At 45.2% G+C, this 23220-nt stretch overlaps 2 protein-coding genes across 2 annotated transcripts in view; one reads left to right on the forward strand and one right to left on the reverse strand.

Moving 5' to 3' along the window:
• The first annotated feature begins 2562 nt into the window (after window positions 1-2562).
• The window catches only part of LOC308251452 (uncharacterized protein), a 98731-nt gene continuing 78073 nt past the window's right edge, over window positions 2563-23220 (forward strand). Inside the window, exon 1 of the mRNA XM_080674860.1 lies at window positions 2563-2628. Within this exon, the coding sequence (XP_080530986.1) occupies window positions 2626-2628 (3 nt within the window). The 5' untranslated portion in view covers window positions 2563-2625. The remainder of the gene's footprint in view (window positions 2629-23220) is intronic.
• Window positions 9654-10792, reverse strand: LOC308252283 (high mobility group protein B1-like). The gene has a single exon (XM_080676653.1). The coding sequence runs from the start codon at window positions 10751-10753 to the stop codon at window positions 10106-10108; it is 648 nt and encodes a 215-aa protein (XP_080532779.1). The 5' UTR covers window positions 10754-10792; the 3' UTR covers window positions 9654-10105.

A 23220-nucleotide genomic window follows, 5' to 3' on the forward strand; every position in this document is an offset into this window, starting at 1 on the left:
ATGATTATTTAGATATGTGGATGAAAAGAGTCCACATGCTAACCTGCTAAGTTCAGGGAAGGCCTGTGTGTGATGGCCTTGCAAATGCAAAGAGCTAAAATAACCACGAGGGATGGTCTGAAATGAAAAGATTTTAACTAGCAGCAGTTTATGGCAGATAGTCATGTCCCAGGCTAGAAATCCCTTTCCTACACTGTCCATTGTCTTTTGCATGGAAGATAGCATTCCTTGGCAATGTCAGGGTAACTCCCCCATCAGAACCCTTAGTGCACAATCAGTGCAGCAGGGCTGAGACTATAACTCCTCTCATTGTTATTGTTATCATGCTAATCAGTAACTTTTAACTGCCCTGTATCCAGCTATGTAAAATATATATGTATGTCTATCATTTTATGTTTCAGCCTATCCTAGGGTTTCCCTGCTTTGCTTTCTCCCAGCTCCCTAATCTATCACCAGTGGATTTCATGTAACCCACTTGGGTCTTCTCTTTGGATTGTAATCCTATCTAATAAAAGAATAATATGCAAATTGACTATAACTCCAACACACAAGATGGCCGCCCCCATGTGGACACAAAACGGCTGCCACAAGATGGCCGGCAGGGGAGGGCAGTTAGGAGGGACCAGGCCATGCAAGGGAGGGCAGTTGCAGGTGACCGGGTCTGAAGGGGAGGGCAGTTGGGGGTGACCATGACAGCAGGAGAGGGAAGTTGGGGGCAACCAGGCCTCCAGGGGCGGACAGTTAGGGGCGCAGTTAGGGGTGACCAGGCCGGCAGGGGAGGGCAGTTAGTGGTAATCGGGCTGGCAAGGGAGCAGTTCGGTGTTGATCAGGCTGGCAGGGGCGTGGTTAGGGGGTGATCAGGCTGGCAGGCAGAAGCAGTTAGGGGCAATCAGGCAGGCAGGCAGGTGAGCGGTTGGGAGCCAGCAGTCCTGGATTGTGAGAGGGATGTCCGACTGCCCACCTAAACGGGCAGTCAGACATCCCTTGAGGGGCCCCAGATTGGAGAGGATGCAAGCTGAGCTGAGGGACACGCCCCCCCCCCCATGTACGAATTTCATGCACCGGGCCTCTAGTGTATAAAATAAGGTACCAAACTGCCATACTCCGGACATTATCTCGATTCATTGACACTTTGCTTCCTGACATGAACTCATAAAAATACTCTATAGGTTTGAATGATTGTTACATTGATGGGATCCAGTTTTCTGATAAATTTCATTATTGCTGGAATAAACAGTCTAACTGTGGTAAGGCAGCAGGAATGACATCAGGTGTCTGATTGGGCTCAGACCAAATGTAGTTTCAGCAACCTGGGTACTTGGGTTCTGGCTAGAAAAGAATTCAGAGCAAGAGCCAAAGAGGAGGAGAACATTTACTGGGTAAATTACAGAGGTGTGAGAAGTAATTCTCAGAAGAAATGGGCTTAGGAAAGGAGTTAAGGAGGTAAAGGAAGGGGCCTTGTAGTTTGGGAGTGCAAGCTAATGGTAACCTGCCTGGGGGGAGGACGAGATGGAGGGGAAAGGGAAAGGTACAGGTGTGCTCCAGGGAGGGAGAGTGCACTGGGTCCTCCTTCCCAAAGGTTTTAAGGGTGGAGATTTCAGGGGAGGTCCCAGGGGAAGATCTGAATGGAATATTCTGTAGCTTTCCAGGTGTGTCCATTCAGGGATGTGGCCTCCACTGATTGATTGGCCGGCACCAGGGCAGGGATCATTATCCAATGCAGCTGGTACTGATGTCAGCCCTGGCATTTTGTTGCTTATCTGGGCCTGGAGCTGAAATACAATGAGGCATAGATGTTATCTCTAGGGAGGAAGATTAGGGGGTCCAAACCCCAGGACCAGTGATCTGCTAGAGGAGGAAAAGTCACCCTGGGTACAAGGCCCCACCCTACAATTGACTGCCCATTGCTGGACACCTTGCTTCCACCCTGGTGACCTCTGTACTTGGCCCATCTCCCTGCTCTGCGTAGGTCTGTGGAACCGCCTACAAGATAACCACAAGTAAGGGGTGGCTCATGACCTCAGAGGACGGTGACTGAATCACCAGTGGGAACACATTTTTCATGTGAAAAACATTTCCTAAAGGTAACCATTCTAAATACGCAGAAGTCACTTTTCCCGCTGGACATGGTGGCTTGTTTCTGGTTTGAATGCTCTTTCTGGGAATCTGGCTGTAGTTCTGGAAGGATACCACCCTAAGGCATCCTGGTCCCTGAGCCTGGGCACCTTTTTGCAAATGCACACGTCAGACTCCAGTTGTCAACAAAGATCAAAATGGAGCCAGGTTCATTAGGTGCCTTTTAAGTGTGAGTGTTTGCAAGGAACAGAACACTGTTCTCTGGGGGACTCTCAGCCCTGCCTCTCAATGCAAAGGTCCCTGGACAGGAGTTGTGGCTGCTTTGGGCTCAGTCCTGTGCACCTCAGGCGCTAGGGGGCGATGTCTGCATCCTCTGAGTAGCGGTGGGGGCGGGCGCTTAGGGCTAAGCTCTGCCACTAACTGGCTGTTCCCTTTGCTTCAGCTGCGTTGGGATCGCATCTCCCTTGTTCCGTCCTCATCTGTGGAGCTGTGATCCCTACGGGTGGTGGGAGCCGCAGACGGGACTCAGGGAGGCCCAGGAAACTAGAAATGGTGAGTGTGCGGCGGGTGCTGGGACGGGGAGGAGGGGCGGGTGGAACCGCGGGGGCGGGACCGTCTCTCCACGGTCAGGTCCGGAGCCTGCGGACCCAAGGCGCCCGCCCGGGGGCTCCGCTGAAACTTCAGGCCCCTCGGGCTCGCAGTGTGGGGCCCAGCCGGGACCCGGGCGTCCAGTTTGTCCCCGCGGCAGGGCCTTCGGCTGCGGAGCGTGTCTGGGCAGCTCTGCACCCACATCCCCGCGGCTCCGCAGTTGGTGCGGTGACCACGGGGACGGTCAGTGGGGACAATGGTGACTCGGTCTCCGCGGTTCGTGCATGGGAGGAGCTGTGGTCTGTGGGGTCCCCTGTCCCTTCTTTCTCCCCAGAAGGATCCCGCTTTCTCCTGAGTTTTGATGTTTGTGGAGCAGGCTCTCAAGTCTACCCTCTGTCCCCCAGGCCTAGCTCTGCAGCAAATGCCTGCATTTCCAGTCTCTCCCCCGGATCCTAACGCCATCTTCCCTTCCCTGAGTCACAGCATCTTTATCAGCTATTTATTTTGTGGTGCTTTTCAAACTGTTAAAAACAAAATTCAGCTGAGTAAGTTAGAATATTTAAGTGACTTAATTCCCCATTCACGAATCAGGCTGCATCCCATCTAGTAAATAGAATCTCAGAGGAGCTGTTCTAAGTGGAAGGCGTTTACAATAGGCAGAAAGGAAGTGGCTTTGAGAGGTTATTAGTAAAGGAAAGAAAGGATTACTTCAGGCAGGGTCCCCTTTCCTTAGAGGAAGGAACAGCAGGAGTCTTTTAGACAGATTAGTGTTGAACAGCAAGTTGCAGAGTGATTGGGTTAGAATTTTACTGCTGGGAGAGGTGAAACTGCAGTTACATACAGGCATGCACCCCTGAACCTGGGGAGTGCATCTTGAGGCAGTTTTGTTGTTTTCAGTTCTCTTACACACACCTGCTACACACCTAGGCCATATGGTGTAGCCTGTGGGTCCTAGTCAACAAACCTGAACAACATGCTACTGTACTGAATACTGGAGGGAATTGTAATGCAGTGGTAGTAAGCATTTATGAAAAGGTGCAGTAAAAATGTGGTGTGCAAGATAGAAAATGATACATCCGTGTGGGGCACTGACCCTGAATGGGCTACAGGACTTCAGGCTGCTCTGCAGGAGTCAGTGATTGGTGAGTGAATATGAAGGCCTAGGAAATTACTGTGCAGGACTGTAGACTTTAATCACACTGTACACTTAGGCCAGGAAATTTACAAAACACAGATTCAATCAAGCCCAGGAGGCAATGATGCAATCAAAAGGCACAGCCAACACAAGACCTCTGAGGCTGCTCCCCGCATAAAACAGCATACTGCTTCACAGCAAAGTTTTCTTTCACTAAGTAGAAAGCACACGAAGATAAAGAGGATAGTACAGCAAATACATGAACCAGTTTCTCATCATCAGGTATTCTAGGTAGTGACTGTAACTGTATGTGCTGGACTTTCATAGGACTGGCCACACAGGAAGCTTGTTTACACCAGCATCATCATAAACATCTGAGTAATGCATTTCCCTATGACAATGTGATGGGTATGACATCACTAGGTGAGTGAAATTTTTCAAATGCACTGTAATCTATTTTTATAGAAGGGATTTTATTTTTTATTTATTTCTTTTTTTTATACTTTATTGATTTTAGAAAGAAAGGGAGAGGGAGAGAGAGATAGATCAATGATGAGAGAGAATCATTGGTTGGCTGCCTTCTGCATAGGGGATCGTGCCACCCAGGGATGTGCTCTTGGCTGGAATTGAAAGTGGGACCCTTTCAATTCTACTGGGGATCGTGCCACCCAGGGATGTGCTCTTGGCTGGAATTGAAAGTGGGACCCTTCATTCTGCAGGCTGACACTATATCCCTTGAGCCAAACCAGCTAGGGCAGGGATTTTATTTTTCATTAAGATACAATTGATATACAACATTATATTAATTTAAGGTGTACATCATAATGATTTGATATTTACATACATACTAGAGGCCCAGTGCGTGAAATTTGTGCATGGAGGGGGGTGGTTCCTGAGCCTGGCCTGCACCTCTCTAATCATGGACCCCTTGGGGGATGTTTGAGTGCCTGTGGGATCGGGCCTAAACCGGCAGTCAGATATCCTTCACACAATCCGGACCGCTGGCTCCTAACTGCTCACCTGCCTGCCAGCCTGATTGCCCCTAACTACCCTCCTCTGCTGGTCTGGTTGCCCCTAACTGCCTTCACCTGCTGGCCTGGTCGACCCTAACCACCTCCGCCTTGGCCCCCGCCTTGGCCCCCGCCACCATGGCTTTGTGCGGAAGGAAGTCCAGATGGATGTCCGGAAGATGTCCGTTCTAATTAGCATATTACCCTTTTATTAGTATAGATTATACAACAAGCTTTAAGGCAGAATTGCATTATTACAAATGAAGAGACATTTCATTTAAAAATGTATATTCATTTGATATGATTCAAATCCACTTGTTTATGAGAAAAAAATCAAGTCTTTAGGAATAGGATTGCTTGCCCTAGCTGGTTTGGCTCAGTGGCTAGAGCTTCAGCCTGAGGACTGAAGGATCCCAGGTTCGATTCTGGTCAAGGGCACATGCCTGGGTTGTGGGCTTGATCCCTAGGAGAGCATGTGCAAAAGGCAGCCGATCAATGATTCTCTCTCATCATTGATGTTTCTATCTCTCTCCCTCTCCCTTCCTCTCTGAAATCAATAAAAATTTATTTAAAAAAATAAAAGAATAAGATTGCTTTGCTATCAAAGCCAAGGAAGGTGTGTCATTCGTTGTCCCTGATGAAGTCTGAGCAGCTCAGTTGCTAAGCAACTTCACTGGGTTCTTACCAAATTAAATCCGTGGAGAAGCAACTATGCCCACCATGTATTTAGGTTATAAAGACTGAAAGTTGGGAAGGACAGAGTGCTTCTGGGGTAGGAGACAGTGAGGGTCAGCTTCTGCAAGGCAGGGAAGACTCGGAATACCTACCCAGTGCCTGGAAGCACTGGAGGGTCTGGGATATGGAAATCTGCTGGGGGTGGGGTCAGGCCCTGCGCTCCAAGGGGTCAGGTCTGGAGGGAGGGCAGGGGTGCTGTTGCGGGGATCCCTTTCCTGTAAGGCTCCTCCTCCCCTTAACTCCCTAACCTGTCCATTTGGATGAAGGGGGTGGGAAGCAGGTATGCAATGTCTGGGCAGGACGCCCCTCAGTCCCAGATCTCTCCCGGGGCAGGGGCGAGGTGTTTGTATTGGTTTATTTGATTCTTCTTACACGTTGAATGGGGTGGCAGGGGAGTGTCTGCCAGACATGGTTTCCTTCTGCTTGCTCGCCAGAGCTACCCCACATGATGCCTTTTCCCTTCCTTCCCCGCTGCCCGAGCATGATATTGCCGGAGATGAAACTCAGCACCCATTGTATTGCGTGGAGATTGCACTCACAGGAACCTGCCTGATCCAGGGAGGGTTAGGGTCATTCACTGCGGGAAAGGCTCAAGCCGCTGTTTAGATAGGCGAGCCTGCACTGTTTGCGGAGGAGGGTTTATCATCCCTTCTGGCTGTTTCCTTGGAAACCACAAACTCAAGATAGCAGAGCAGGTTGCCACCCTCAGGCCTGGCCGCCCTGGGCCACCCGCACAGAGGCCCTCCTGTTGATGGTAGTCCCCGCCCACTGGCTCCTGTTGTGCATGCCTCCTGCTGACCAGTCATGATGTTATAGCGTCAGGGCTAAATAGCATATTGCCCTATTTGATAGGATTGTGAAATGATCATCACAATAAGTCTAGTTAACACCTGTCATCATACATACTTACAGAATGTTTTTTCTTGTAAAGAGAACTTTTTAGACTTAACAACTTTCAAATTTGAAATATATTACTAACTGCAGTCACCATGCTGTAAGCTCCATTTCCATGACTGACTTTATAACTGGAAGTTTGTACCTTTTGAAACCATTCATCCATTTGAACCCCACCACACCCTCATACACCACTCTTGCAACCTCTAGTAACCATCAATCTGTGCTCTGAATCTATGGAGTTGTTTTTTTAAAGGACCCACAGATGAGTGAGAACACGTGGCATTTCCCTTTCTCTGACTTATTTCACAAAGCATCCTGCCCTCAAGGTCCATGAATGTGTTGTTACAAGTGGCAGAATTTCTTTTTCTAATGGCTGAATAATACAATAATAGTCCTCAGTGTGTGTGTACACCATTTTCTTTAAAAAAAATTTTTTTTTTAAAAAATATGTACCTGAGGATATTTTTTCATTGATTTTTGGAGAGAGTGGAAGAGAAAGGGAAAGACATAGAGAAATACTGATGTGAGTGAAACACATCCACTGGTGGCCTCCTGCACGTGCCCCGACCAGGGCTCAGGCTAGCGAGGGCATTTGCATCCAAGGTCCATGCCCTTGACCAAGACCCTTCAGTCCACAAGCCGATGCTCTATTCACTGAGCCAAACTGGCTAGGGCTTAAATTTTTTTTCAATAAGTTGACACATTACATTAGTTTCAGGTGTCAACATAGTGGTTAGACATGTACATAATTTATAAAGTCTAATACCCATCAGATACCACACATAGTTAATAAAATATTATTGACTATATTTCTTGTGCTATACATTACTTCCCCCTGACCATTTTGTGACTACCAATTTGTACCTCCTCTTTTAAAAAAATAATTCTTTATTATTGAAAGTATTACATATATCACCTTTTTCCCCCTATGGATCCCCTCCAGCCCTCTCCTGACCACCTCCCCCCACCACATCCCTCTTCCCAGCTGTTCAACAACCTATTGTCTGTGTTCATGGTTTATGCATATATGCATTCACGGCCTTTGGTTGATTAAATCCCACCCACCCACCCTCCCCCACCTTCCCTCTGAGATTCTGCACTCTCTTCCATGCTTTCATGCCTCTGGATTCACTCCTTTGATCTGTTTATTAGTGGCCCAGTGTACGAATTTGTGCACATTGAAAGGAAATTAATTAGAATAAATATTTTAATATTGCCAATCTCCCTTTCTCTATAATAGAAGTGTCAACCAAATTCATGATCGACAATGACAGATTGAAACACACGTGTGCAATTGGCACCAGTGAGACCTTTATTTGTATCGAGCAGGCGCTAGTCAACTTAGCCTTTTATAGATATAGAATAAACTGCCAAAACCGGTTTGGCTCAGTGGATAGAGCGTCAGCCTGCGGACTGAAAGGTCCCAGGTTCGATTCCGGTCAAGGGCATGTAACTTGGTTGCGGGCACATCCCCAGTAGGAGGTGTGCAGGAGGCAGCTGATCGATGTTTCTCTCTCATCGATGTTTCTGACTATCTATCCCTCTTCCTTCCTCTCTGTAAAAAAATCAATAAAATATATTTAAAAAAAAAAAAAAGAATAAACTTACTTAATTAGACCTGCATTCCGATGTAGCTAAACTCTTCCAGCCCAGTGAAGCACCCCAACTTCTCCTTCAGGTAATTGTCATCAACACAGCAGTGAATATCAACATGAAGCAGATTATTATTGTACATTACGCAGGGAGAACTAAAGGTAAAATATTTAACTACAGCAGTGTTTGACTATATTCTGTGCACTGAGAATACCTTAAGTTATTTTTAAGGTCCACCATTTCTTACTTCTTTTCAGTTGGGTCAAGTTCCTAAGGTTTCTAAATCTCCATTTTCTGGCTAATGAAAAGAAAATAGGATTCCACCGAGTCTCCTATCTACCTACTTCCGGACTTCTGTGAGGATCAAATGAGATGAGGCATGTGAAAATGCTTCACAGACATTTGGTTAAAGTGTAAATGTTCCCACCTGCTATAAAGCAAGTGGTGTTCCTGAGCTGAAGAAACTGCAAGGAGGCTAGTCGCTAGGGAGAGGAAGCTGGGCATTGCTATGTAACATCATTACCAGGACGGTAATACTTAGCATATTAGCCTTTTATATATATAGATAGCCTTTTATATAGATAGATAGAGAAGATAGATTTTTTGTTACATTCCACATAACGGTGAAATCATGTGATACTTGTCTTTCTCTGACTGACTTATTTCCCATAGCATGATACTCTCCAGGTCCCTCCATGCTGATCAAATGGTAAGAGATTCTTCTTTTTTACTGTTTCATAGTATTCCATGGTATAAATGTACCATAGCTTTCTTATCCACTCATCTACTGATGGGCACTTGGACGGTTTCCAGATCTTAGCTATTGTAAATTATACCACTATGAACATAGGGGTGCATACATTGTTTCTGATTGGTGTTTCAGGTTTTCTTAGGATATATTCCTAGAAGTGGGATGAATGGGTCAAATGGCAGATCCATATTTAAATTTTTGTGGAAACTCTATACTGTTTCCCATAATGGTTACACCAGTTTGCATCACACCTGCAGTGTACTAGGGTTCCCTTTTCTCCACATCCTCGCCAGCACTTGTCTTTTGTTGACTTGTTGATGGTAGCCATTCTGACAAGGTGTGAGGTGATACCCCATTGTCTGTTGATTGCTCTTAGTGGCCACCCCCACTGAGTCTGGGGGACTCCAACAGGGCTGAGAGAACTGGGCGCCGCCATCTTGTGGCTATGGGCACCGCCATATTTATGACAGAGTGACAGTTAATTTGCATATTACCCTTTTATTAGATAGGCTGTTTTTTAGCCTATATGTTATTTGTTTCTGCTCTAATCTTTATTTTCTTCCTTCTACTTACTCTGCTCTTGTTGTTCCCTTTCTAGTTCTTTAAGTTGTAGGGTTAAATAATTTATTGCAGATTTTTTTTTTTTTTTTTTTTTTTAGGTAGACTTGCAGTGCTATGAACTTCACTCTCAGGACTGCTTTTGCTGTGTCCCAGAGATTTTGGGTTGCTGTGTGTTCATTTTCATTTGTTTCCATTTCATTCTTGGTCTTGTTGGTAACCCATTCATTTTTAATAATATTCTCTTTAGCTTCCATGTGTATGAAAGTTTTTGGGTGTCTTTACTGTAGTTGATTTCTTTTTTTTTTTTTTTAATAAAAAAAATTGTATTTACTTAGAAGCATTCAGAAAGTCAACAAAACAGCTGCAACTTTTTTTTGCAATTACAGAGTGGTATTCAGTTAACAGAACAATTATTTCGTATAAGCTGCATCAGAGACAACTGAAGATGAAAAAACTACCATCCCCATATATAACTAATTTGTGCTGTGCACCAACAAGAACCTGCTTTAAATTTCCATGCCAATTTACAACCCCCATACTGTACCAGGCAAGGTTAGTGGCTATTGAAAATACCACCAGGACAGGGCTATCTAAAGACACATTCGGTAGTGTGTTAACTATACAAAAAAAGACACTGTACAGTTTAAAAACAAATCTTACACAGCCTTACATTTCAATTTTTTTCTTTAAAAGGAGTGAGTTGTGTACAGGGGGGTTAAATGCTTTATAGACAAGAAAAAAAACTGCGCTAGAATCAACTTATTCATCATCATCATCTTCTTCTTCATCATCTTCTTCTTCATCTTCCTCTTCTTCTTCCTCCTCATCATCTTCCTCGTCTTCTTCCTCTTCCTTCTTTTTCTTGCTTTTTTCAGCCTTGACAACTCCCTTTTTGGCAGCATCAGGCTTTCCTTTAGCTCGGTAGGCAGCAATATCCTTTTCATATTTCTCCTTCAGCTTAGCAGCCTTCTTTTCATAAGGCTGCTTGTCATCTGCAGCAGTGTTATTCCACATCTCTCCCAGCTTCTTTGCAACGTCACCAATGGATAGGCCGGGATGCTCTCCTTTGATTTTTGGGCGATACTCAGAACAAAACAAGAAAAAGGCCGAAGGAGGCCTCTTGGGTGCATTGGGATCCTTGAATTTCTTTTTTGTTTCCCCTTTAGGAGGAATATAAGTTTTCATTTCTCTCTCATAACGAGCCTTGTCCGCCTTTGCCATGTCTTCAAATTTTCCTTTCTCCTTAGCAGACATGGTCTTCCATCTCTCTGAGCACTTCTTAGAAAACTCTGAGAAGTTGACTGAAGCATCTGGGTGCTTCTTCTTGTGTTCCTCCCGGCAAGTTTGCACAAAGAAAGCATACGATGACATTTTGCCTCTCGGCTTCTTAGGATCTCCTTTGCCCATGTTTAATTACTTTCCCTCAGCGAGCACACAGTCACCCAGTGCCCGAGCACACAGTCACCCAGTGCCCGGCCGGCTCTCACTTGCCCCGGCGCTGTCTCTATGGAGCTCAATGTACTGCAATGGCTGTGAGAGCGGGAGCCAGACGCCTGTAGTTGATTTCTAATTTCATTCCACTGTGATCTGAGAAGATGCTTGATATGATTTCAATCTTCTTGACCTTGTAGAGACTTGTTTTGTGTCCCGATGTGGTCTGTCTTTGTGAATGATTCATGTGCACTTGAGAAGAATGTATATTCTGCTGGTTTGGGGTCAAATGTTCTATAAATGCCAATTAAATCCATCTGATCCAATGTATCCTTTAGAGTTACTGTTTCCTTGTTAAGTTTTTATCTGGAAGATCTATCCAGTGAAGTCAGCGGGGTGTTGAAGTCTCGTTTTATGACTGTATTGTTGTCAGTATCTTCTTTAAGTCCTCCAGAAGTTTTTTTATGTTTTAGGTGCTCCTATATTGGGTGCATATATGTTTAACAGGGTTATATACCCTTGTTGGATCTCTCCCTTTAGTATTGTGTATTGATCTTTGTTGTCTCTTGTGATGGCCTTCATTTTAAAGTATTTTGTCAGATAAGAATATTGCTACTCCAGCATTTTTTTTCTTTTCCATTTGCATGGAAAAATTGATTCCATCCTTTCACTCTCATTCTGTGTGTGTCTTTTGTTCTGAGGTAGGTCTCTTGTAGACAGCATATAGTTGGGTCATGTTTTTGCATCCATTCAGCTACCCTATGCCTTTTCATTGGAGCATTTAATCGCTTTACATTTGGGGTTATTATTGCTAGGTAGCTATTTATTGCCATCTTCATTCTGTATGCCTAGGTTTCTCTCTGTTTCTTTTTCTCATTTACAGGAGTCTCTTTAGCAATTTTAAAAATTTAAATTCTTTATTGTTTAAAATATTACATATATCTCCTTTTTCCCTAATTGACCTCTTCCCAGCTACTCCCACCCCTAGCACATGCCCTCACCCTTCTCCTTTTTGTGTCCATTACTTATGCTTCTATGCATGCATAGAAGTCCTTTGCTTGATCTTTTATGCTCCCCCCCTTTCATCTGAGGTTTGCCGGTCTGTTTGATGCTTCTATGTCTATGGATCTATTTTTTGTTGATCAGTTTATGTTTTTCATTATATTCCACAAATGAGTGAGATCATGTGATATTTATCTTCTCCAAGTGGCTTATTTGCTTAGCATCATGCTCTCTAGATCCATCCATGCTGTTGTAAATGGTAAGAATTCTTTCTTTTTTACAGCAGCATAGTATTCCATAGTATAGATATGCCACGTATAGATAATCCACTCATAGTATAGATAATCCACTCATTTGCTGATGGGCACTTAGGCTATTTCAAACTCTTAGCTATTGTAAATTTTGCTGCTATGAACATAGAGGTGCATATATCCTTTCTGATTAGTGTTTCTGATTTCTTGGTATATATACCTAGAAGTGTAATTACTGGGTCAAATGGGAGTTTTATTTTTAATATTTTGAGAAAACTCCACCTTGTTTTCCACAGTGGTTGCACCAGTCTGCATTCCCACCAGCAGTGCACCAAATCCTAGCCAGCACTTGTCATTTGTTGATTTGTTGATGATAGCCATTTTGATAGGTGTGAGATGGTACCTCTTTGTTGTTATGATTTGTATCTCTCGGATAATTAGTGACTTTAATCGTGTTTTCCTATGTCTATTGGCCTTCTGTATATCTGCTTTGGAAAAGTGTCTGCCGAAACCGGTTTGGCTCAGTGGATAGAGCGTCGGCCTGCGGACTGAAGGGTCCCGGGTTCGATTCCGGTCAAGGGCATGTACCTTGGTTGCGGGCACATCCCCAGTAGGGGGTGTGCAGGAGGCAGCTGATCGATGTTTCTCTCTCATCGATGTTTCTAGCTCTCTATACCTCTCCCTTCCTCTCTGTAAAAAAATCAATAAAATATATTAAAAAAAAAAAAAGTGTCTATTTAGGCCCTTTGCCCCCTTTAGCATTTCTTGTAATTCTGGCTTGGTGGTGATGCACACCTTTAGCCTTTATTTGTCTGGGAATCTCTTTATTTGACCATCGATTTTGAATGATAGCCTTGCTGGATATAGTAATCTTGGTTTCAGATTCTTGCTTTCCATTACCTTGAGTACTTCATGGAATCCCCTTCTGGCCTGTAGAGTTTCTGATGAGAAATCAGGTGTCTGCTTTATGGGAACTCCTTTGTAGTTAACAGTTTGCTTTTCTTTTGCTGCCTTTAAGATTCTCTCTTTGTCTTTAATTTTTGGCATTTTAATTATGATGTGTCTGTGCCACGGTCTGTTTGGGTTCTGCTTCCTTGGGATTCTCTGTGCCTCTTGAACTTGTGTGACTTTTTCCTTTACCAGGTGAGGGAAGATTTCTGCCACTATGTCTTCAGACAAGCTCCCTATCCATTTCTCCCTTTCTGCCTCTCTGGCACACCTGGTATTCTACTATTGTTACATTGCACATTGTACCACAGCTTCCTTAAGCTATTCTGTTTTTTTAATTGGTTTTTCTTTTTGGTTCTCTGATTGAGTGATATTTTCAATTCTGTCTTCTAATTCACTGATTTGATCCTCAGTTTCTCCTAATCTGCAGTGTATTCCTTCCAATGTGTTGTTTATTAATGTTATGTCATTCTTTATTTCCAGCTGTTCTTTTTTCATAGTTACTGTATCTTTTTTCATGCTGTGGATCATCTTTAACATCATACTCTGAACTTCGTTACAGATAAATTTCTTTTTTAAAAAAAATATTTTATTTTTATTTTTATTTTTTAAATCTTTATTTAGATTATTACAATTGTTTCTCCTTTCCCCCCCCATAGCTCCCCTCCACCCGGTTCCCACACCACCTTCTGCCCTTACCTCCCCCCCACTGTCCTCATCCATAGGTGTATGATTTTTGTCCAGTCTCTTCATGAACCCCCCATACCCCTTTCCCCCTGAGAATTATCAGTCAACTCCCTTTCTATGCCCCTGATTCTATTATATTCACCAGTTTATTCTGTTCCTCAGGTTTTTAATTCACTTGATTTTTAGGTTCACTTGTTGATAGATATGTATTTGTGGTTCATGATTTTTATCTTTACTTTCTTCTTCTTCCTCTTCTTTAAGAATACCTTTCAGCATTTCATATAATACTGGTTTGGTGGTGATGACCTCCTTTAGCTTTTTCTTATCTGTGAAGCTCTTTATCTGACCTTCAATTCTGAATGATAGCTTTGCTGGGTAGAGTAATCTTGGTTGTATGTTCTTGCTATTCATCACATTTAAAATTTCTTGTCACTCCCGTCTGGCCTGCATAGTTTCTGTTGAGAAATCAGCTGACAGTCGTATGGGTGCTCCCTTGTAGGTAACTAACTGTTTTTCTCTTGCTGCTTTTAATATTCTCTCTTTGTCTTTTGCTCTTGGCATTTTAATTATGATGTGTCTTGGTGTGGTCTTCTTTGGATTCCTTTGTTTGGGGTTCTGTGCACTTCCTGGACTTGTAAGTTTATTTCTTTCACCAGGTGGGGGAAGTTTTCGGTCATTATTTCTTCAAGTAGGTTTTCAGTATCTTGCTCTCTCTCTTCTTCTGGCACCCCCATAATTCTGATGTTGATACGCTTGAAGTTGTCCCAGAGTCTTCTTACACTATCTTCAACTTTTTGGATTTTTTTTTTTGCTTTTTGCTTTTTCGGTTGAGTGTTTTTTGCTTCTTTGTATTTCAATTCTTTGACTTGATTCTTGTGTTCCTCTAGTCTGTTTTTGGGTCTCTGTATAATATTTTTTATTTCAGTCAGTGTATGTTTAATTTCTAGTTGGTCCTTTTTCATATCTTCGAGGGTCTCGTTATATTTATCGGCCTTTTCTAGGATATTCTTGAAAAGCCTTATAACTGTGGTTTTGAATTCTATATCCAGTCGTTTGTTTTCCTCCATTTCTTTCGTTTGTGATCTGTTTCTTTGACGCTGCATTTTCACTGCTTCCCTGTGTTGGTAGAGTAGATTTGTGTGCTAGGTTTCCTATATGGCCCAGTGGGTCTGCCTCCCCAGTTAACCTGAGGTGGACACTCTTGGTGCACCCCTTTGTGGACTGTGTGTACAGCCTTGTTGTAATTAAGTCTTGATTGTTGTTGGTATCACTGTGAGGAATTGACCTCCAGGCCAGTTGGCTGTAAGGATCAGCTGTGTCTATGCTGGGAGAAGTTCGGTGCTGGAGACAGCCTTATAGAATTAGACTTGCCAAATTGCAATAGCCTCTGTGCTCAGCTTGGATGGGGTGGAGTTTCAGGGCGGAGCAGACAGTCTTGGCTTCCCGTCAGCCTTGCCCTTGCGTGCACGCGCGCGCCATCCGACCTCTGCCTTCCCCGGCTCCCGAGTCTCCGCTCGAGAGTCCAGATTCCCCCCACAAGAGCGTGGGTCCCGGGAGCTTGCCTGGAACTGGGGTTCAGTACAGTCAGAACAGGGGCTCAGTGCAGTCAGGAGCTTCTGACTCCCTTCCACTAGGGAAAGCCTGTGGCAACCTCCGCAGCCTTTGTGCACACTGGCACGCGCGCGCCTTCAGACCACTGCCTTCCCCGGCTCCCGAGTCTCCGCCCGACAGTCCAGATTCCCCCCACAAGAGCGTGGGTCCCCAGGGGCTCGCCCAGAACTGGGGTTCAGTGCAGTCAGAACTGGAGTTCAGTGCGGTCGGGGGCTTCCTTTCCCCCTCTGCCAGAGAAAGTCAGCCAGGCTCTCAGCCGCCCTTCCTCTCTGCGCGCACAAAGACCCTTTGCCGTACCTCCAATTCTCTGTGAGCTTTTCTCTTTCCTTCTAGTTGTAGAATTTTCACTCAGCCAGCTTTCCTGTGGTTCTGGATGGTGTCCGTTCTGTCTTTTAGTTGTAGTTTTGAAATGGTTGTGTGAGGCAGCAGTTTAGGTGCTTACCTATGCCGCCATCTTGGTTTCTCTCCACAGATAAATTTCTTATCTCTGCTTCATTTGTCTCTTTTTTTTTCTGGATAATTCTTTTGTTCTTTCGTTTGGGGGTTGTTTCTTTGTCTCCTCATTTTGGCTATCTGTTTGGGTTTGTGACTATGTACCAAGTAGATCCTCTAGGCCTCTCAAACTCTAGTGCAGGACAGTGTCAAACATGGTTTCTAACTAATTAGATCAGGCAAAGACTCAAAGTCTCCAGAGACCACCTCTACCTACACACTGATAGGAATCTGACTTGAATTGTCCCCACAGGCAATGGTTCTGAGTTGTGGGGAGAGTATTTTTCAACAGGGTAGGGCAGTGTCTTCTGCCTGGAGGCTAATTGTTATTTTTAGTCTCCCAAGTGGCCTCAGGGCAAGGTGTTTTCCAATAGGGTGTGTCAACTGCCTTTCCCCCATGTAAGGCAAATGTCTATGTGGGAAAGATGCCCTCTACTGTGTAAGGAAATAATTCAGCCCAGGAAACTGGGCATGTATGCCTCGTCAACTCTACCTTCTGAGTCCCCAATCCTGGCTTCTGCTCACAGAGCTTCAGTCCACTCCACTGTCCCTCTGGCAGAGCATAAGGTCAGTGGTTCTACAGAGAATTTTGTGTGTTAGCCATTTCAGAGGGTGGCTTAATTTTCACCCATCACTCCCTGACAGATAGCAACTCTGTTGATTTTCACAGCCAGATATTATGTGGGTACCCTTTTCAGTTATGCTCTCTGCGGGGGTGCCCAACTTGGGGATTAGATCCCAGAGTTCTCTGTGACCCCCCTTACCCCCCACAGCTGAGATATGTCTCCAGAACTTTAGTTGCTGGCTTTGAGTGCCTGGCCATTCCTTTGCACTTCCGCCCCACCTACCAATCTCTATGGGGTCTCCACATTCGGTCCTTGGTTATCGGGGTTCTCTCCAGCAAATCTTCCACTGATTATTCAGAAAGTTTTTCTATATATTAGTTGTTCTTCAAGTTTTTCCCAGAACCATGTCTGTGCAACATCAACTTACGCTGCCACTATTTTTAATCATACCAATTTGCATTTCTTAATCCCTTCACCATTTCACCCATCCCCCAAACATCCTCCCCTCTGGCAACCATCGTTCTGATCTCTATGAGTCTTTCTATTTTGTTTGTTCATTGATTTTTTTCTTTAGATTTCACATATAATTAGAATCATATGGTAATTATCTTTCTGTCTGACTTATTTCATTGAGTTTAACATCTAAGTCCATCCATACTGTTGCAAAATGTAAGGTTTCATTTTTATTACGGCCAAGTAATATTCCATTGTATATATGTACCACTTCTTCTTTATCCACTTGCCTATTGAAAGACTCTTGGGTTGCTTTCATATATTGGCTATTGTAAATAAAGCTGCAATGAACATATATTCATTTAAATTAGTGCTCTGGGTTTCTTCAGATATATACCCAGAAGTGGAATCGCTGGGTCATAAGGCAGTTCCATTTTTAATTTTTTGAGGAACCTCCATACTGTTTTTCCATAGTAGTTGCAGCAATCTTCATTCTCACCAGCATAAAGATTCCCTTTTCTCCACATCCTCACCAGCACTTGTTTGTTGATTTACTGATGATAGCCATTCTGACAGGTGTGAGTTAATGGCTCATTGTGTTTTTTTCCTTGTAATCCTCAACTGAGGATTTGTTTATTGGAGAGGGAGAGAGAGAGAGAGAGAGAGAGAGAGAGAAATCAGTTGCCTCCTGTACCATCAACTGGGGATCCAACCCACAACCAGGGTATGTTCCCTGACCACAACTGAACCTGCACCCTTTTGGGAATGATGCTCCAACCAATGGAAACAATTGTAGTTTTAATTTGTATTTTTTTGATGAATAGTAACACTGAACATCTTTGCATATGTCTGTTCGTCATCTGTAATGTATGTCCTCTTTGGAGATTCAGGTCCTCTGCCCATCTTTTTAATTGGATTGTTTGTTTTGTTGGTGTTGACTTATATGAATTCTTTATAACTTTTGGATATTAACCCCTTATTAGATGTACTAGAGGCCCAGTGCATGAAATTCTTGCACGGCGGGGGTGGGTCCCCTCAGCCCAGCCTGCACCCTCTCCAATCTGGGACCCGTTGGGTGATGTCCGACTGCTGGCACCCTCTCTCAATCTGGGACCTCTGGCTCCTAACTGCTCACCTGCCTGCCTTCCTGATCGCCCCTAACTGCCCCCTTGCCAGCCTGATCACCCCTAACTGCTTCTGCCTGTCAGCCTGGTCGTCCCTAACTGCCCCCCCTGCCAACCTGGTCACCCCAACCTGGCCCCCTGTCAGCCTGGTTTCCCCCAACTGTCCTCCCCCCCGCCCCACCAACCTGGTCGCTCCTTACTGCCCCCTCCTGCTAGCCAGGTTGTCCCTAACTGCCCCCTTCTGCTGGCCTGTTTGCCCCTAACTGCTCCTCCCCTGCTAGCCTGGTCACCCGCAACTGCCTCCCCCCTTGCTGGCCTGGTCGCCCCTCACTGCCCCCACTGCCGGCCTGGTTGCCCCCAACTAACCCCCATCTGCCGGCCAAGTCACCCCCAGCTGCCCCCTGTGCCGACCTGGTCGCCCCCAACTGTCCCCCCCCTCTCCAGCCTGGTTGCCCCCAACTGCCCCCCTGCTAGCCTGGTTGCCCCACACAGCCTGCTGTTCAGTCATTTGGTCGTCCCTCACTAACCCCCCGCCGGCCTGCTTGCCCCACACAGCCTGCTGTTCGGTTGTTACTGTGACGGGTGTCCCAGACAATTTACATATTCCTCTTTGGTTAGTATACTAGAGGCCCAGTGCATGAAATTTGTGCAATGGAGTGAAGGTGTCCCTCAGCCCAGCCTGCACCCTCTCTAATCTGGGACCTCTCGGGGGATGTCTGACTGCTGGTTTAGGCCAGATCCTGGGCATCGGGCTTAAACCGGCAGCCGGACATCCCTGTCACAGTCCATGACCACTGGCTCCTAACTGCTCACCTGCCTGCCTGCCTGCCTCATCGCCCCTAACTGCCCCCCCTGCTGGCCTGGTCACCCCCAACTGCCCTCTCCCTGCCGACCTGGTTTCCCCTAACTTCCCCCCGCCAACCTGGTTGCCCCTTACTGCCCCCTCTGTCAGCCTGTTTACCTCCAATTGTCCCCCCCCCCACCAACCTGGTCGCCCCTCACTGCCCCCCTCTGCTGGCCTAATCACCCCTCACTACCCCGCCCCTGCCACCAGGTGCCCTCAACTGCCCCTCCTGCGGGCCTGGTTGCCCCACACAGCCTGCTGCTCAGTCGTTTAGTCACCCCTCACTAACGCCCCTGCCGGCCTGGTCACTTTACACAGCCTGCTTGTTCAGTCGTTTGGTCGCCCCTAACTAACCCCCCTACCAGCCTGTTCACCCCACTCAGCCTGCTGCTCAGTCATTTTGTTGTCCCTCACTAACCCCCCTGCCGGCCTAGTCGCCCCACGCAGCCTGTTTGGTTGTCCGTTCAGTTGCGATGGTCGCTTAGGCTTTTATTATTATAGATAGATCATTGCCGAATATGTTTTCCCATTCTGTTAGATGTATTTTCATTTTGTTGATGGTTTCCTTTGCCCTGCAACACCTTTTTAGTTTGAGATGGTCTTATTTGTTTATTTTTCCTTTTATTTGCCTTGCTCAAAGAGACATGTCAGAAAACTATTGTTAAGAGAAATATTAAGAGTTTTTACTGTAGAAGTTTTACATTTAAGTCATTAAGCCATTTGAGGTAATTCTTGTGTATATGGTGTAAGAACCTCATCTAGGTTTCATTTTTTTGCATGCGTTTTCCAATTTTCTCAACTGCATTTATTGAATAGACTGTCTTTACTCCATTGTGTGTACTTGTCTCCTTTGTCATATATTAATTTACCATATAAGTGTGGATTTATTTGTGGGCTCTCTGTTCTCTCTCATTGGTCCATATGTCTGTTTTTATGCTGATACCATGCTGGTTTGATTATGATAGCTTTGTAGTATAGTTTGATACCAGTTAATGTGGTATCTCTGACTTTGTTCTTCTTCGTCAATATAGCTATAGCTATTTGGGGTCTTTTGTGGTTTCATATAAAATTTTGAGTTATTACTATTTTAAAAAATATATTTTTTATTGATCTCAGAAAGGAAGGGAGGAGAGAGAGACAGAAAGATTAATGATAAGAGAGAATCATCAATCGGCTGCCTCCTGCATGCCACACACTGGGGATCAAGCCTGCAACCCAGGCATATGCCCCTGACCGGAATCCAACTTAGGACCCTTCAGTCCATAGGCTAACCCTCTGTCCACTGAGCCAAACCAGCTGGCAACATTTTGAATTATTTGTTCTAGTCCTGTGAAAAACGTCATTGGTGTTTTGGTAGGAATTGCACTGAATCTATAGATCACCTTGGGTAGTATGGACATTTTAATGATGTTAATTCTTCTTATTCATGAATATAATATTTACTTCCATTTATTTGTATCTTCTCCAGTATCTTCAGTGTATTATAATTTTTTCAGTATAGGTCTTTTACCTCCTTGGTTAAATTTATTCCTAGGGATTTTATTTTTTATTCCAAATCCATTTAATCTTATGGGTCTACTATCCTAAATGGGGTCTGTTGTTGACCATAGGTTATTATGTGGCTCATGACTATATTAAGTTTTGCTTTTGATGATGTGACTTTACACAAGTGATTTATTGTACACCTACTGTCCCCTTTTTTAATAGAACAGATGCAAAATTTTAATTATTATTTTCCCTGAGTCAATGATTGGCTGTTTTTAAGAAGTGTTTAGTGTGAGTGTGTGTGTGTGTGTGTGTGTGTGTGTGTGTGTGTGTGTGTGTGTTTCCAGGTAGCTAATAACCACCTGGAAGTAATTTGCATCAAAGCTTTGTACCTGTCTTTCCAGGATCTTTCCTGGGGAACAGAAATCCTATGAGAAGTCCTTTGGGTGGTTACTCTTGGGTAACTTTCTGGATGTTGTACATCAGCCCTGCTTCTTCCCAAGTTTTGTTATCCTATATAATAAAAGAGTAATATGCAAATTAACCATCACTCTTCTACACCTACAGCCACGCCCACCAGCCAATCAGGAGCAAATATGCAAATAAACCCAACCAAGATGGCTACAGCCACAGAGAGCAGGAGGGAGGCTTGGGTTTCCTTGGCAATGGAGGAAGCCAAGCTTTCCGCCTGCCCTTGCCGGCCTAGGCCTCCACTCAAGGCTACAAAGTTTCAATGAGAGAAGATACATAAATCCAAACAGAAATGGCGGTAGCCATGGAGCTGGAAAGAGCAAGAGGCTAAGGTTGCCTGCGGCGATGGAGGAGGCCAAGCTTCTGAAGCCCTGGCTGGCCCAGGCCTCCACTTAAGGCTACAAAGTTTCAATTATAGAAGATACATAAATCCCAACAGAAATGGCTGCCGCCATGGAGCAAGCAGAAGGCTTGGCTCCGCTCCAGGCTACAAAGTTGCAATTATAGAAGATAAATAAATCCCAGATACCAGCGCCTCCGCTTGGGTTGCTGGGGGGCATGGCCAGCCTGCAAACCACCACAGGCCCCTTGCCCAGTCTGCCCCATGCCCCAAGGGAACCCCCACCCTGATCCGGGACACCCTTCAGGGCAAACCAGCTGGCCCCCACCCGTGTACCAGGCCTCTATTCTATCTAATAAAAGAGTAATATGCAGATTGACCATCACTCCAACACTCAAGATGGCTGCCCCCATGTGGTCAAAGATCCTGCCCCCATGTGGACACAAGATGGCCACCACAAGATGGCAGCAAGGGAGGGCAGTTGGGAGGGACCAGGTCTGCAAGGGAGGGCAGTTGTGGGTGACCAGGCCTGCAGGGGAGGGCAGTTAGGGGAAAACAGGCTGGCAGGGGAGCAGTTAGGCATCAGTCAGGCTGTCAGGGCAGTGGTTAGGGGCAATCAGGAAGGCAGGCAGGCAAGCAGTTGGGAGCCAGCAGTCCTGGATTGTGAGAGGGATGTCTGACTGCCCGTTTAGGCCGATCCCACCGGGATCGGGCTTAAACGGGCAGTCGGACATCCCTCGAGGGGTCCCAGATTGGAGAGGGTACAGGCTGGGCTGAGGGACACCCCCCTCCCCCGTGCACGAATTTCGTGCACTAGGCCTCTAGTCTTTAAATATTTATTCACTTTATTTTAGTCTCAGGTTTCCAATTAATAAAAATGTATGCAATCTTTGCAACTTAAAACGAAGTATAGATCATAGAGAAACTAAGTTGGCAGCATAGGTAAATACCTAAACTGCTGCCTCGCACAACAATTTCAAAACTACAACTAAAAGACAAAACGGACATCATCCAGAACCACAGGAAAGCTGGCTGAGTGGAAATTCTAGATCTAGAAGGAAAGAGAAAAGCACACGGAGACTCAGAGGAGCTGCAAAAGGCTGAGGTATGGAGACGCACACGTGTGGAGAGGACTGACTGCTGAGTGCACGGCTGGCTTTCTAAAGCGGGAGGGAGACAAAAATCTCCCGACTGCGCTGAACTCCAGTTCCGGGTGAGACTCTGGGAACCCAGACTCATTCTGGGAGAAACTGGACTGTCTGGCAGTGGGCAAAACTTGAGGGCGGCTTTCTCTCAGAGGTGCTTGCAGAGATTACTGACAGACACTGAGACCCAGAGGCCTCATAGGGCAGGGCTGACAGGAAGCCAAGGCTGTCTGCTCCGCCCTGAGACTCCGCCGCATCCAAGCTGAGCACAGAGGCTTTTGTAATTTTGCAAGTCTTGCCTCATAAGGGTGTCTCCAGCACAGACGTTCTCCCAGCGTAGACACAGCTGATTCTCACAGCCAGTTGGCCTGGAGGCCAATTCCTCCCAGTGATACCAACAACAATCAAGACTTAACTACAACAAGGCTGTGCACACAGTCCACAAAGGGGTGCATCAAGAGTGTCCACCTCAGGTAACTGGGGAGGCCGACCCACTGGGCCATATAGGACACCTAGCACACAAAGCTACTCTACCAACTCAGGGAAGCATCCAAAATGCGGAGACAAAGAAACAGATCACAAATGAAAGAAATGGAGGAAAGCAAACGACTGGATATAGAGTTCAAAACCATGGTTATAAGGTTTTTTAAAACCACGTTTATAAGAATTTCCTAGAAAAGGCTGATAAATTTAGCGAGACCCTCGAGGATATGAAAAAAGACCAACTAGAAATTAAACATACACTGACTGAAATAAAAAATATTATACAGAGACCTAACAGCAGACTAGAGGACCACAAGAATCAAGTCAAAGATTTGAAATACAAAGAATCAAAAAACACCCAACCAGAAAAGCAAGAAGAAATAAGAATCCAAAAATTTGAAGATAGTGTAAGGAGTCTCTGGGACAACCTCAAGTATACCAACATCCAAATTATGGGGGTGCCAGAAGAAGAGAGAGAGCAAGATACTGAAAACCTACTTGAAGAAATAATGACCGAAAACTTCCCCCACCTGGTGAAAGA

Source organism: Plecotus auritus (assembly GCF_963455305.1).
Source record: "Plecotus auritus genome assembly, chromosome: 6".
Taxonomy (NCBI): Eukaryota; Metazoa; Chordata; class Mammalia; order Chiroptera; family Vespertilionidae; genus Plecotus; species Plecotus auritus.